This window comes from Cydia amplana, chromosome 21, assembly GCF_948474715.1.
Source record: "Cydia amplana chromosome 21, ilCydAmpl1.1, whole genome shotgun sequence".
Taxonomy (NCBI): Eukaryota; Metazoa; Arthropoda; class Insecta; order Lepidoptera; family Tortricidae; genus Cydia; species Cydia amplana.
Window position 1 is genome coordinate 8,880,631 of NC_086089.1, and position 14,437 is coordinate 8,895,067.

At 36.4% G+C, this 14,437-nt stretch overlaps 1 protein-coding gene across 1 annotated transcript in view; it reads right to left on the minus strand.

Annotated features, from left to right (window-relative positions):
- Positions 1 to 11,704: 11,704 nt before the first annotated feature.
- Positions 11,705 to 14,437, minus strand: part of LOC134658136 (uncharacterized) — a 29,625-nt gene continuing 26,892 nt past the window's right edge. Inside the window, exons 6-7 of the mRNA XM_063513744.1 lie at positions 13,788 to 13,914; positions 11,705 to 12,149 (exon numbers count right to left, since the gene is read on the minus strand). Coding sequence (XP_063369814.1) covers positions 12,017 to 12,149; positions 13,788 to 13,914 — 260 coding nt within the window. The 3' untranslated portion in view covers positions 11,705 to 12,016. The remainder of the gene's footprint in view (positions 12,150 to 13,787; positions 13,915 to 14,437) is intronic.

Consider the following 14,437-nt stretch of genomic DNA (forward strand, 5'->3'; position numbering starts at 1 on the left):
TATCACAGATGGCGGTGGCCCTAATACTAGTTACCTATTATAAGTCTAGTGCCAACTTTAAGCTTCATTTAGATGCATTTTTGATAATCATTTACCTTTACCCTAAGTGCCAAAAGTGAGTTTCCATTTCATCTCCTAGGGGCCGATTTTGGAATTTCGACCGCTCGATTTCATATATTTCGTTAAATAATATCTCCACTACTAGGCATCTAAATTCTTCTAATAGGATTGAAATCGAGTGGTCAATACCACTAGATTCCCAATTTCTATGGCTCGTATTTCAAAAATTATCATTTCACCGTTTTCCACCGAATTTCGAGTGGCGAAATCGATCGATCGAAATTCAAAAATCGGCCCCCTACTCTACTACTACTCCTAGTAATCCGTCAATGAGGGTAGTGTGTAATTTCGACGCTAGGGGCGCTAGTGCAGATGGAGGTCTTTCAAAATGTCAAATGCATAGAAGTTTTGGGGGTTTTTTAATCGCTTTGTTCACTCCTTATTGATAATTGTGGTAAATCTTTGTCCATATTTGATTATAATCATGGTAAACAATAGATATAGCTCAATGAATGTTAGTGGTTTAAAAAAAGTGCCAACTAAAATATATGCAAAATTAAACAGGTTGAAAAAACGGCAAATGTAGACGTTAATAGTTATTTTCGATACAAGTGCGAAAAAGAGGAAATTCGAAACGAGTGGCGATAAATTAAAACACGACCGAAGGGAGTGTTTTAAATCGACACGAGTTGCGAATTACCTATTCGCACATGTATCGAACAACGTTTTACAGTACATATGGCACTTTAAAGTTTCGACATACGCACGAAAAGTGCCATTTTACGCACTAGTGCGGAAAAGTAACCCCATGTGTACTGTAAAATACCTTTACAGTACATATGGGGCTACTTTTCCGCACTAGTGCGTAAAAAAACACTTCGTGCGATGTCGAAACTTTAAAGTGCCATATGTACTGTAAAATGTCGATACACGTGCGAATAGGTAATTCGCAACTCGTGTCGATTTAAAACACTCCCTTCGGTCGTGTTTTAATTTATCGCCACTCGTTTCGAATTTCCTCTTTTTCGCATTTGTATCGAAAATAACTATTGTGTATATTACAATGTATTGATTTTATACAAATAAGCATATAAGAATTTTGAGATCTGTTTTTCTGGACCACCATCATTAGCGACTCAGGTCGCGTAGCCAACATGCCAATCGCTTACGCACCGTAGCGGTCGAAACGCAACTGTCACTGTCGCACTAATAGAAGAGTGATAGAGAGACACAAAGAATTTCGTTGTCGAAGCGATAGCGATTGTCACCTTGGCTAGTCCAACAGATGCTCCGAAAATGACAAGAAAATAGTTTTCAGCTTATGCTTGCTATCATGTGTCATTTACAAGCAAGGTTCACACACCTGCAAAAGTGCATACTCACTTTGTAAATGGAATTCATTCATAAAGTTTATACATTGTCGGTTATCGACAAGGACTATTTACATCTTTATGATAATAACACCTTAATAACAAACTATAATAAATTACTATTTGCTTGGAAATTAACCATTTGCTAACTTATATGTTGTAACTTTTCGACAGATGTAGTAGATCAGCGGTTCTCAATCTTTTTTTTGACGGAACCCTTTTAGAAAGCGAAATACTTGATGGAAACCTACAATAAAACAATAGTTTTTAGAAGTGTATTTTTTTTAGTAATAAGCATAATTCTAAATTCTTGCGGAACCCCTGGAGGGGTGTCGCGGAATCCTAGGGTTCCGCGGAACACACTTTGAGAATGGCTGTAGTAGATAAAGTATTATTTATAAATATATTGTAGCTTTCGTGATTTAAAGTCCAGTTGTTGTTAGTATTAAATTGTATATTTTGTTCGACAAGAGATAAACGTAATATATTAAAGTAAGGTATGTACATTCGTTGACTTAAAAATAAAAACGTTTTCAAACTTAGAATAAACTATGAAATAAGATACTTACAACTCTTACAAGTGTATAAACTTAGCTTAGACTACAAGTATTTTTTAATTTTATTTATATATATTTTGTATTTCCTTGCACCTCAGTCACTCATAATATTAGCCCCATCTTTCCGAAAGACGCGTAAGAAAGAGAGGGAAGCCTTTGCCCAGTAGTGGGGTACAATAGGCTGACAAATAATAATAATAATTTTGTATTTCACTAATTGTGATGTCGAAGAACCAAATATTACCAAAGAGTATAGATTTTATAGAGAGTTACTGTCATCTTTTCGAAAGATGGCGCACCATACCTTTGGCCTATTCTCGGCTAGATGGCGTTAATTTCAATATTTACAAATTAACACATATCAGTGAAAGAATAAGGATCAAAGTCAAATGGCGTTCTGTTTTAATCTTCTGTCAAAAGATGGCGGTGAATTCACTGTGGCTACATAATTTAACATGACAGTAACTCTCTATAAAATCTATACTCTTTGATATTACTTAACTTTCCAACGAGCAAGATTGTTTTTAAGTTCAGTGGTTCAGACCAATACTTACTTTGTCGTCTTTGTCATCGCAGTAAAGTCGCCATCGGATATATCGTAGCGGCCATCGTACCCAAAAATATCTGAACACGAACTTTAACGTCTTTTGGAGGCTTTGTCCAGATATTTGTGAACACCTTGGCCGCTTTTCAAGATGAATATATCTGATATGAAGCTCCAATGAAAAATTATGTATTGGAAAAAAACAAGATAAAGTATGGGAATCTATTTGTTTTGTAAATTAGTAATATTCATCTTAAACTGTAATATTCCTTATATATCCGTACTAAATAAGAATATAATGAGCTTCTTGTAAGATAACTTTGAATATAATCGTAGAAATAAGTAGATGTATTGTATATTATGGATTTTGTTATGCATGAATTGGGCAGTATTTTATTTAAATTAAATAATATGCTAGAATTTTAATTCCTAGCGGTATTTTATTATCAAAAATGTACTGGAAAACAACTTTTATTATTACGTTTTTGTTTTACCTAACATCGCTACGGTGGCGGTGACATAATCGTTCACTAGATGGCGTTAGTGATATCGAGAAATGTTACAATTTTAGTCATTTAGAATGTTAAAGGTTGATTTTCGATTGTGTATGTATTCATTTATGATAAATATGATGATTTACAAATAAATACGATGATTTTGGTACAATATTATTATTATTGGTCACCAACTGTTTCATTAGTCATTACATATTACTGCGACTTTCTCAAGACTACTAGCGCCATCTAGGTTCGTGTTATTTAACTAAATATTTAATACATTTTATTTATTTTACCGACTTTATATTGACGCGGAAATTATATCGTACTTGATATAGCGTCGATAAAATATACACTATTGATTTGCGCTACTTTAGAGGGCTAGTAACGATATTTATAAAAAATTCAGTACTTTAGATCACTAGTTAAATAATGCAATTGTAATATTTTTGTATACTCCTAGTCCGCCCTTAGAGAATGGTTGAAGCGGAAAAATTATGTAACAAGACATTTCTTACTTGTCTTTTTTGTAATATTTTGATCTTAATATGGAAACAAGAACCATTTTAAACGTGAAATTGACATCTGAGATTACATTCGTTTCAAAATTATTTTTATTTTTGACAACTTTGGCGGTTTAAAATTAATTATCAAAGAAGACAAGTAGAACTGAATTGACTAAGCCTCAATTTGACATTCCTTATACAAAAATGACAGTGCAATTGGTCAAGTTATCGTCCGAATTTTGTACTAATATGACACGGTGACAATTGTCACCGGACAGTGACAATTTACCGTACATCGCTGGTCCAACAAGTATATAAATATTGACGCAAAATTGACAGGAAATTGTTAGTGTCGGGTGTCAATTGTCAGCGTGGCAAAACTAGTGCCAGTTGTCAGACGCAGAAGCGACTGTCATTTCAGTATCTGGAATATAAATAAGGCTTATAAGGACAGTGTTTTGACAATTATTGTAATCTTATGCTCAAATAGCTGATGTATATAAGTAGATGTTGTAGTGTAGATATTTTGTATCCGTGAGTTCTGGTGCATGCCGTTACAAATATATTTAATGAGGAATATTTTTAAAAGAAATTACTAAAGAGAGGACCCTTAAGAACGAGGAATATCGTACATTGAACCCTCTGTTCCTATCTCTGTCGCTCGCGCATAATTATATTGCTGTCCCGCTCATGATGCCGGCGGGCGATAACACTATGCCATCTCTAAATTCGCCAAACCCGGACAAAGGCTTAAAAAACCCGGACATTTGACGTAAATCGCATTTTTTCCCCGGAGTATCCGAAAATAATATTAAAAAAACAATCGCTCATCATTCATTCTAAAAAGTGTCCGGGTTTTCCCCGGACAGCCTCCAAACTAGGACAAATCCGGGGAAACCCGGACGGATGGCAGCTCTATGTGAGCGGGATAGTACTAAAAGATAATACTAAAATGAATTCTGTGTGGATACAATTCATTTTTAGTTTAGGGTGGCCAGTTACTGGCGAATTACCCTATTTGTTTTCATTCTACATAATTAATTTATTATGAATGGTTCCATTCAGAATTTGAATTACTTTACTACAATTTTTTTGGCGTTTGTAACCGTTAAAAACACTTTATTGATACAATAAACAAACAAGCAACGGGTTGCACTCCGGGAGTGCCGGCAGAAGTGAAAACTCAATGGCATTGTAACCGATAACTACAGAAATATCTACATTTCACCCGAGCGAAGCCGGTTTTTCATCTAGTATATTTATAAAGTACTAACTCATTTTCTTTCGCTATTTTACACAGACGGTCAAGCCATCATCAGTCACAGTCGCAGTCGTGTGAATACATGTATCTATATCAACTATAATACTCATTTCGATACAGTAGTCAACTATAATGAAATTGACCAATCGAAAGCGCGGAGCAAGTACCAGGGCCTCATGAGTGACGAGAAGGTGTCGTTGACCAACCGGCCGGGGGCGCGGGGCGCGGGGGCCGGGTCGCAGGTCGCAGAAATTGTAAAGTTACCTTGCAGACCTCGTATCTAAATATATTTGGTCATGGTATTTTGAGTTTTATTCACCATGTACTAGATTTCACTTTTATTAGCGATTTTCATAGCTTTATTGAACTATCTCATTGAGTGGTCCTTACGCTCTCGAGTTTATAATTTTTTCCCCACCTCAAAAAGTGCCCAGCGCCGCTAAAGACATTTACAGTTTACGGCCGCCATATTTATTACACTTTCCCTACAATAGTACATTACATACCTGGGGAGGTGAATTCGTGAATGCTCCAGATCGCAGGTGTTTGTGGCCCGAACCGAAGTTGAGGGCCATAAATATGCGATCTCGGGCTTAACGAATTACCGCCCGTGGTTTGTCTAAAGTTTTACTTCTTGCCTTGGCCAAGAAGTGAGATTTTCACCTCGCGTAGGGTGACATAAAATATATAACTCGTTGAAATGTTTTAATAGGTAAGTTAGTGCAGACTAAGCTATAATGTCAACCACCAGTAACAAAAAATTATTAATGTTTAAGACTTACTTATTCTCATGAATTCATTCACAGAAGTGTGTCGTTCCTTACCTCGGTAAGGCCCTCCCTTTTTGTATAGTAGACTAGGGTGACTTTGGTTTGTTTTAGAAAACAATGAAACTAAAGAAATTGTACTTTATTTAGTTTACGAAAGGTTTGAATTAGATTGAAACTGAGTGTACATTGTAATGCACATTGGGCCTTACGAGTTAAACAAAGGGACTTTTAGCAGTGTTTGACGCTTATTGTTTATTAAGGAAGAGTAATATGAAATGCTTTGCATTTTAAATGTGCGTTTTGGATTTGAAATGAACCCCCCTTTTCATGAGGAAAGACACAAGTAAGGGTCTAGATAAAAATTGCTTAATAAAAAGAAACTGCTTAAATACTCACTGTCTACATTTTTAAGAGTTCCAACATTATTTTAGAATGCAGTTTGGCTGTCCTAGCATATAGACCCTGGGCTATAACCGAAGTTCGTAAATTGCGGGCATCTTTATCTGTCACTCTAATTAAACATTCATTGGAGTAAAACAGAAAGATCCCCGCAATTTGCGAATTTCGGTTTTCGCGGTAGCCCCCCCGTTTTTGTGATTTAATCGCGTACAGTACAGTCAGGCCTATTTAAAAATATACTATAATTACCGACGACTGTACCCCGAACTCGAGTTGCCAAATTGTAACCAAAAAAAATGTATTTTTATAAATGATTTTGTTGATAAATATATGTATTGAGATGAGCGTTGATTTAATTTATAATATTATTTTTGTTATTACATTTTCCGTCCCGGTTCGAACCGTTTTTTCTGTTGTATTATTGTATTTGGAATGGTGAAAATAAATTATTATTGTAAAACTCTGTTTTTTTATTATTCCTTGCAATAACAGCAGTCCGAAAAAGTAACTAAGCGAGTCAGATGTTCAAAATTATCTAAACGTTAAGAGAATAAGTGTGCGCAGATTATTTTGTTTAGGTACCTGACCTGCTTAACTACTTATGCTGCTGACTATTCATTCTGCTCACTAAGGTTTAATGGCTCTACACGATGGGCCAACGCCGGCCACTCCAAGGGACGCATTTATGCGTTAGAGGGAGCAAGTGATATTGCTATCTCATTCTACCGCATGGCTGCGTCCCTTGGAGTGGCCGGCGTTGGCCCATCGTGTATAGGAGCCATTAGGTTAAGCTTTTGGCCGCCATTTGTCTTATCCAAAATTGTCACGCACACGGCAACATCAGTGTTACAAACTGCAAAAATAACATTTTCACACCATCTATTCGGAAAATAGCTTTTTCTTCCCTGCTAGGAGGGATCAAAGTGGCACTTTTCCTCCCTGCTAGGAGGGATCAAATTAACACTTTTCTGTTCTAGCTGTTAAATTTTTTTTGCTCGTTATTTTTTTATCTTAAATAATCTGTGTAAGCATCAGATTGTGTCAACACTAAGATTTTTTATTTTCCTCATAAATATATACTATATAGTTGATGTGAAAAGCAGTATGTGTCACACGGTATAAAAATTATTTCGTCTTGGGCGTTAACACTTGAATCCCTCATTACGCTCATCAGTCAATCCATCGCTTCATTCGGGATTCAATGTACAGTATGTACACCCTTGACGGAAATCATTTTGATCCCTTGTAACACAAACTACTATTAAAATATCTAAGGTTATTTCGGCCGTGCCCCCGCCATGACGAGACAAAGGGCAAAAGACAGTGCATACCTTTTCTCGGCACGTTTTGTCGTATTTTCGAACTCTCGTAGTTTCTTAGTCTCGTAGTTAGAGCTGAAATTTTTAAGATACCATGTAGATAGTAAGACTTATCAAGTTTTATTAGGCTACCTATTATACCTGTGACCTGTTTATCAAAAGCTTGTAACTTGTAATACAAGTGGAAGTCCCTTTTTGACAGGTTTTGTTAGAAAGGGACTTCCACTCGTATTACAAGTTATGAGCTTTTGATAAACATGGCACTGGTCTGACCTGAAGGATCGACGGAATAGAAAGGAAGAAAACGTAGAAATAAAAAACAAAATAGTTTAACTACATACTTGTATTATTCTTCTGAAGGCAAGTTATTATTTCAACATGTACATAAGTTAACATATTATATCTTATCGTAGGTATATCTACAGTAACTAACGTTTGTACAGTGTAATATCACAACAGCAAAATAATGTACCTTTTAAAGCTATTTTAGTGCCGGTTGTATCCTTGATTATGGCAGCCGTTATTTAGAGAAATATAATAAATAAGAAAATGTATGAATGCCTTAGGTACCTACTTAATATTATGCAAAATAACAGGGGTCCCTTTGTTTCCCATAAAGTTTTAAGTCATAATGTATTGTTTGTCATACTATCATTGGTCATAAAACTGAGACCGTTAACTTTTCAAGATTTTCGTAAGGTACTATAGATAGGTTAGGTTATGTTAGGTTTCTTTTATGGCAATAATGAAAAAAGACGCGTTTCTGAACGAAATAAATTATAACTAACGAAAATGCGGGAAAACAATACATTATGACTTAAAACTTTTTGGGAAGCAATAGAGACCCAAAATAACATTGTACTCGTTAAGAAATCGGCTGTAACATTGCATGCGCCTACGCATAGCAACGAGTGGCGAATTACCGATTCGCACGTGTATCGTACAACGTTTTACAGTACGGTCAATGTGGCTAATTCCGTCATAGGGGCTATTCCGTTATATTGTACAGAAAAGGGAACTATTTATGCACCAAATATCGAAACCTTACGAAAAAAATATTCAACAGATAAATTTAAATCGGGTCATAGATAATTTGAATTATTTTTCAAGTATTTAACCTGTTCAGTAATTAAAGAGGGAAAAGTCTACTATTTGTGAAAAACTAAATCCTATTCATAAATTGTTATAGCACACGAATGGATGAATTGATTTGAGTGAGATTTTACAGCAATCGAGGGTTTTCTAAGAAATGTTAAATGAAATCGACCTTCAACGGCGTATTTTCATATTATGCTATAATTGCAATATTATTATTAAATATAATTTATTAACTACTTAAAACTAATTATTTCACCTAATAATATATAGTTGCATATCACTCTCCCAAAAGAATGATAAGAAATGCTGGCGTTTAATAAATATTTAAATAAAATAAATAAGGTTTATAAAAACTATTTATCCGTAATGTTGTCATATTCTGGAGTATTATCTATTTAACCTATTCAAAAAAATGGAATGGTTATTTCATTATAGTCGAAAATACATAAGATTTGTTTTTTACAAATCCAAACAAATATACACCATAATTCGGACGCAATAGGATTGATTTTGCTTTAGGTGTTTGTTCATCTCAAATATTTTCAACTATACCTAATTTACTATTGTTAATCTCAACATAAAGTATACTTACAAATTGTACTATGAATAATAATTATCACACATTAACATTATAGGCCAAGAGCTAGCTATATAATTCAACATCTATTTGTATTGGAGGCAGTCAGATTCAGTTTCAGATGTTTTATTGATAAAAGGCAATAATTTTACAAGTCAATAAATAAGCATAAAGCATTGAATATGCTTCAAGCCAAATGTAATAAAGGAAACACAGAGCCATAATTTTAAAACTAATTGGGGCATTATCTATGAAAAGGGACCTTATTGTCGATGGCGCTAACGCCGCACAGCGTCGCGCGGCATTGTATTTATATCGGAGCATCGTTAATAATGGCGTATCCAACATCGACAATAAGGTCCCTTTTCATAGATAACGTCACAATTATTCAGCGTTCTAGATACTAGCTCCTGGTCTATAACAATAAGTTCATATCACGATATTTTACTTTTCTAAACACAGTTAAAATTGGCAACTAAAATAAAATTTACATTATAAAATTGTGCATTTAAAAATGTATATTTCATTTATTTTACGGAACGAAACAAATATTTGTGATAATGTCTATGATGCGCCCTCAAGTATTTTTAAGAGATCTCTATGGTGTATTCCCATTTGTCTCCGCCGGGCACATATGGGAATAGGCGCTTTATATAGATCGTTCCCGTGTGTCCCCACCTCATGTTTGACGCGGTCACGTGGGACGGGGACCAATGGGAATACACCGATTATATTTAAATCTAAACAAATAATAATACTTCTTTTGTAAATCAATAATTACTAGCAATACTGTTATCTCAATATGCAATCATCTCAATTATCAATTTTTAAACATATAATGATTTCATTAAATCTACATATTTAAACAAAGTGACAAATCGGGTGTATTGCTTCTCTGTCTCTTTTCAGTTGTCATGGTTATCATTAGAGTGACAGAGATAGCACCCGCCAGCCTCGACAGATACTATTATGCTCAACAACATAAGACTTTCCGGTCGGTGCTACATCTATTGTCAAGTAGCAGTATTGATAGTTCCGCTACTCGATGCTAGATGTAGACACTGAAATTAATAGTCTTTTTGGTATCAAAACTAATGTATGGAGTGAGCAATCTATGTATTTTTTTCTCTATGGTAGAGAGATCATATTTATATTCCATTGCTTGCTTGCCAGATTATAGTAAGTGTATTCGATTTATTGTTATTTTAAATGCTTAATAGAATGTAAAAACTTAAACCAAACGATTTGTCATTCGACTAATAATATATCAATATAATTTGATATATATATATATATATATAAAATATTATAACAAAACGCGATTTTGTTTATTTACATTCCTTTAAGTACTTAAAAGAACATAATATTATCGTGGAGTAAAACATAAACTAGTATCTCGGAAAAAAACCGACATTACAAAGCGTATAAAACACAAACATAGAAAATAATAATTGTATATATATAAATTATTAATTATTAATATTATTTAGTATAAGTTACCTACGTACAGGCAAGACAGATAGGCTCATTCTTATATTACGTCACTCATAATTAATTACAACACACCTATTATAGTTTATTGCATTTAAATTGATTCCTATTAGCCTAAAGCAGATCTAGATTTATTTTATCACCATTCGACACTAAATTAGTCCTAAAAGTATTGATATAACAATTTTCCATACAAAAGCGCCTATGCATGCAAAATAATTACTACATTTTTCTAAATAACACAGGTTTTTTATTAATTAATACTAAACAAGCTTTTGAGTACCTATTAATTATGAGAATCAATTTCATATTTTTGTTTTGTCATTTTTGTGTGTAGCAAATTAAATTAAAAATATTTTTTTAGGTACTAGTCGAGTTAGAGCGAGTCAAAAATTCGAAATATTATATATCGCATACATTACACATATAAAAATACGGACAAACATATTTTTAGATATTATTTGAAGGGTACACGGAAAGAACATGACTAGTCACATTTTTCGGAAAATGAGATTTTTATCTCAAAATGAAGAGCTCTTAATGAACTATTAGTTATATCTTTTGCTACCACTGTATAATAAATGTAACACAACTTTATTTTTAGTTAAATAATACCTGGTCACGGAATTACCATACGTTTTGACATTGTTCCAAATTTTAAAACCGCGATTACTCAAAATGTTACTGAAGCGACTAAACATGTTCTTTCCGTGGACCCTTCATTTGGACTGTGTGCTGTTGCCTACTTTCATACTACAGATAAATTTTATTATCCATACTGATATGTCCATTATTGAAAACAAAAATGAGCTTGTTAAAATTTGTAAATAATACTTGTACCTAACATGTAATGAAAGGCAAATCTAAGCTTATACTGAGTCAAGCATGATAGAGGCAGTTGATCTATTCTCTACCTTATTTCTGTTGAGATAGAACTCAATATCTCGCGTGATTCTAGTCTCACAATAAATATGCGCCTGTTTACTGCGTTTTGTACCTTATTCCTATAAGCGTACGTTTCAATATCAAGCTGCAATATATATCTGCTGCTACAGCCTATCATTATTATTATTAACTTTGTTTGATTTAACTATAGATGCCATAAAAGCGTGAGCCACTTTCATTGCGATTTGTACCTTATTGCTATAAGAGTAGAGTTGAGTTTCTAGCCAATACCAAACGTTAAGCATTTCATACCGTATTGCTATAGACGTAGGGTTCAAACCCGTGTCTCAGGAGATTGTGGCGAGCCGGCGAGGCGTTCGCAAACATCTTGGAGTTGCTTGTTGTATTTCATACCGTATTGCTATAGACGTAGGGTTCAAAACCGTACCTCAGGAAATTGTGTCAAGCGTGGTTGCCGGGTGGCGACGCCGGCGAGGCGTCCGCAGACATCTTGGAGTTGTTTGTTGTATTTCATACCGTATTGCTATAGACGTAGGGTTCAAAACCGCGCCTCAGGAGATTGTGGCGAGCGTGGTTGCCGGGTGGCAACGCCAGCGAGGCGTTCGCAGACATCTTGGAGTTGTTTGTTGTATTTCATACCGTATTGCTATAGACGTAGGGTTCAAAACCGCGCCTCAGGAGATTGTGGCGAGCGTGGTTGCCGGGTGGCAACGCCAGCGAGGCGTTCGCAGACATCTTGGAGTTGTTTGTCGAGCATTAGGGACGCGATCTGCTCGTCTGTTAGCATGTCCATACTGAAAATATGACAAATTCATAAAATAAAATAAAAACATTTGTTTCGGTCGCTCTGAGCTTATAAAGATCTCTGTCCTCGTAAGACCCAAGCCAATTTTAGCGCTATTGAATTTGGAACTTTCTTTTATTTCTATATCAGTGGTAAACTCGAGTTTAATTTGTACTTGTACAAGTACGCGCGGACTTACGAGGCTGTTCTAATCAAATTATGCTCTTTTCACAAAGCGATCTTTTTCAATTCCCTCGGTATACTCGGTCAACCAGATCTTGACAGTAGAAAGAGGCGGCAAATTTGAAAAATGTAGGCGCGAAGGGATATCGTCCCATAGAAAATTTGAATTTCGCGCCTTTTTTTACTGACAAGATTTGGTTGACCAGCTATAAATGTAAATCGTCTTCTAAATAGTCATCAAATATATCGTATGGCTCCCAAAGTGGCCAAGTTACCATAGAATTATTTCTATGGTAACAAAGTGTGGATGTGTACCGATAAATGTGGCCACTTTGGCCGTCACTATCTATTTAATGCAAATTGTAGGTACCAGGCGCGCATGAGTCGGTAAGACATAACTTGCCAAGTTTCGGAGTTCCTGTCCGCTCCCGCGCGCGAGGGGGAGGTGCGGCGTGTGAGCGTGACGACGCTATGCCGTATATAGGATGGATGCTGACTGTCTGTAGGTGTAGTCAGCAGCAGAAGTTGCTAAGCGGGCGAGGTATTCAAAATCGTCCAGGAACAGAAAGTTGAATTCCTTAAATGTTGAAATCCTGAAATGTTGACTTTGACTTGAACTTAACTAGACGGAGCCCCGCTTCGCGGGGCTCCTATTTCTAGGCGGTTTGCCCTTCGGGCATCTGAAGCTACCTAACGAACCTAACCTACCTACCTATTGATTTAGTCTGATATCAGTGATATCCGTGAAAACATTATTCAACATTTTGAGAATCCAACATTTCGATATATCAACATTATGAGAATTCAACTTTCTGTTCCTGGAGGTTCAAAATTACCTTGACGCGCTCTTATTTTCTTAACAATAAAGTCGCGTCAAAATTTTGAACACCTCGCCCTCTTATCAACTACTGCTGCTGACTGTACCAGGCACGCATGAGTCGGTATATAGGATGGATGCTGACTGTCTGTAGGTACCAGGCACGCATGAGTCGGTATATAGGATGGATGCTGTCTGTCTGTAGGTACCAGGCACGCATGAGTCGGTATATAGGATGGATGCTGTCTTTAGGTACCAGGCACGCATGAGTCAGTATATAGGATGGATGCTGACTGTCTGTAGGTACCAGGCACGCATGAGTCAGTATATAGGATGGATGCTGACTGTCTGTAGGTACCAGGCACGCATGAGTCGGTATATAGGATGGATGCTGACTGTCTGTAGGTACCAGGCGCGCATGAGTCGGTATATAGGATGGATGCTGACTGTCTGTAGGTACCAGGCGCGCATGAGTCGGTATATAGGATGGATGCTGAATGCTGACTGTCTGTAGGTACCAGGCGCGCATGAGTCGGTATATAGGATGGATGCTGACTGTCTGTAGGTACCAGGCACGCATGAGTCGGTATATAGGATGGATACTGACTGTCTGTAGGTACCAGGCACGCATGAGTCGGTAAGACATACCTGGCCAGGCTGTCGGTGTCAGAGTTCCCGTCCGCGGAGCTGCGCGAGGAGCGGGCGCGCGAGGGGGAGGTGCGGCGCGGCGTGCGGGGGGCGGAGTGGGAGCCGCGCTCGCCGAACAGCGATAGACCTGGGGAACAACATTATAGGGTTGTTGACACATGTACAGAATAAATAATAGTACTAAGTAAAAGAAGACTCACTCTCTAACAAAACGCGTCTGTTACGATCAGCACAGACAGCACAGATATGGCCGCTAGGTGGCGACAGCGCCACGCGCGGTTATGGCTAGCCACCAAAATTGGGGCCGAACGGATGTACTTTTAGCTACCTGTAGCAAAGCGACGAAATCGCGGAGTGAGACACGCCTGACACATGTTGAATTTTATAACTTAATCTAGTTAAGTACATAGATAGGAAATAAGCAATTTATCACAATACATTGAAAACTTTAAAATAACAAGCAACAACAGTTGCACTCCGGGAGTGCCGATAGAAGTGAAAACTCACCTCACTATGTTACCGACGCCCGGTAACACGATACATACGTTTAGCGGAGGTATTCTATTTATTATTATTATCATTTATTTATTTACATACTGCCATGACAACGTCAAATTATTTGATCATAGGTAGAGTCTTGAAAAGGAGTC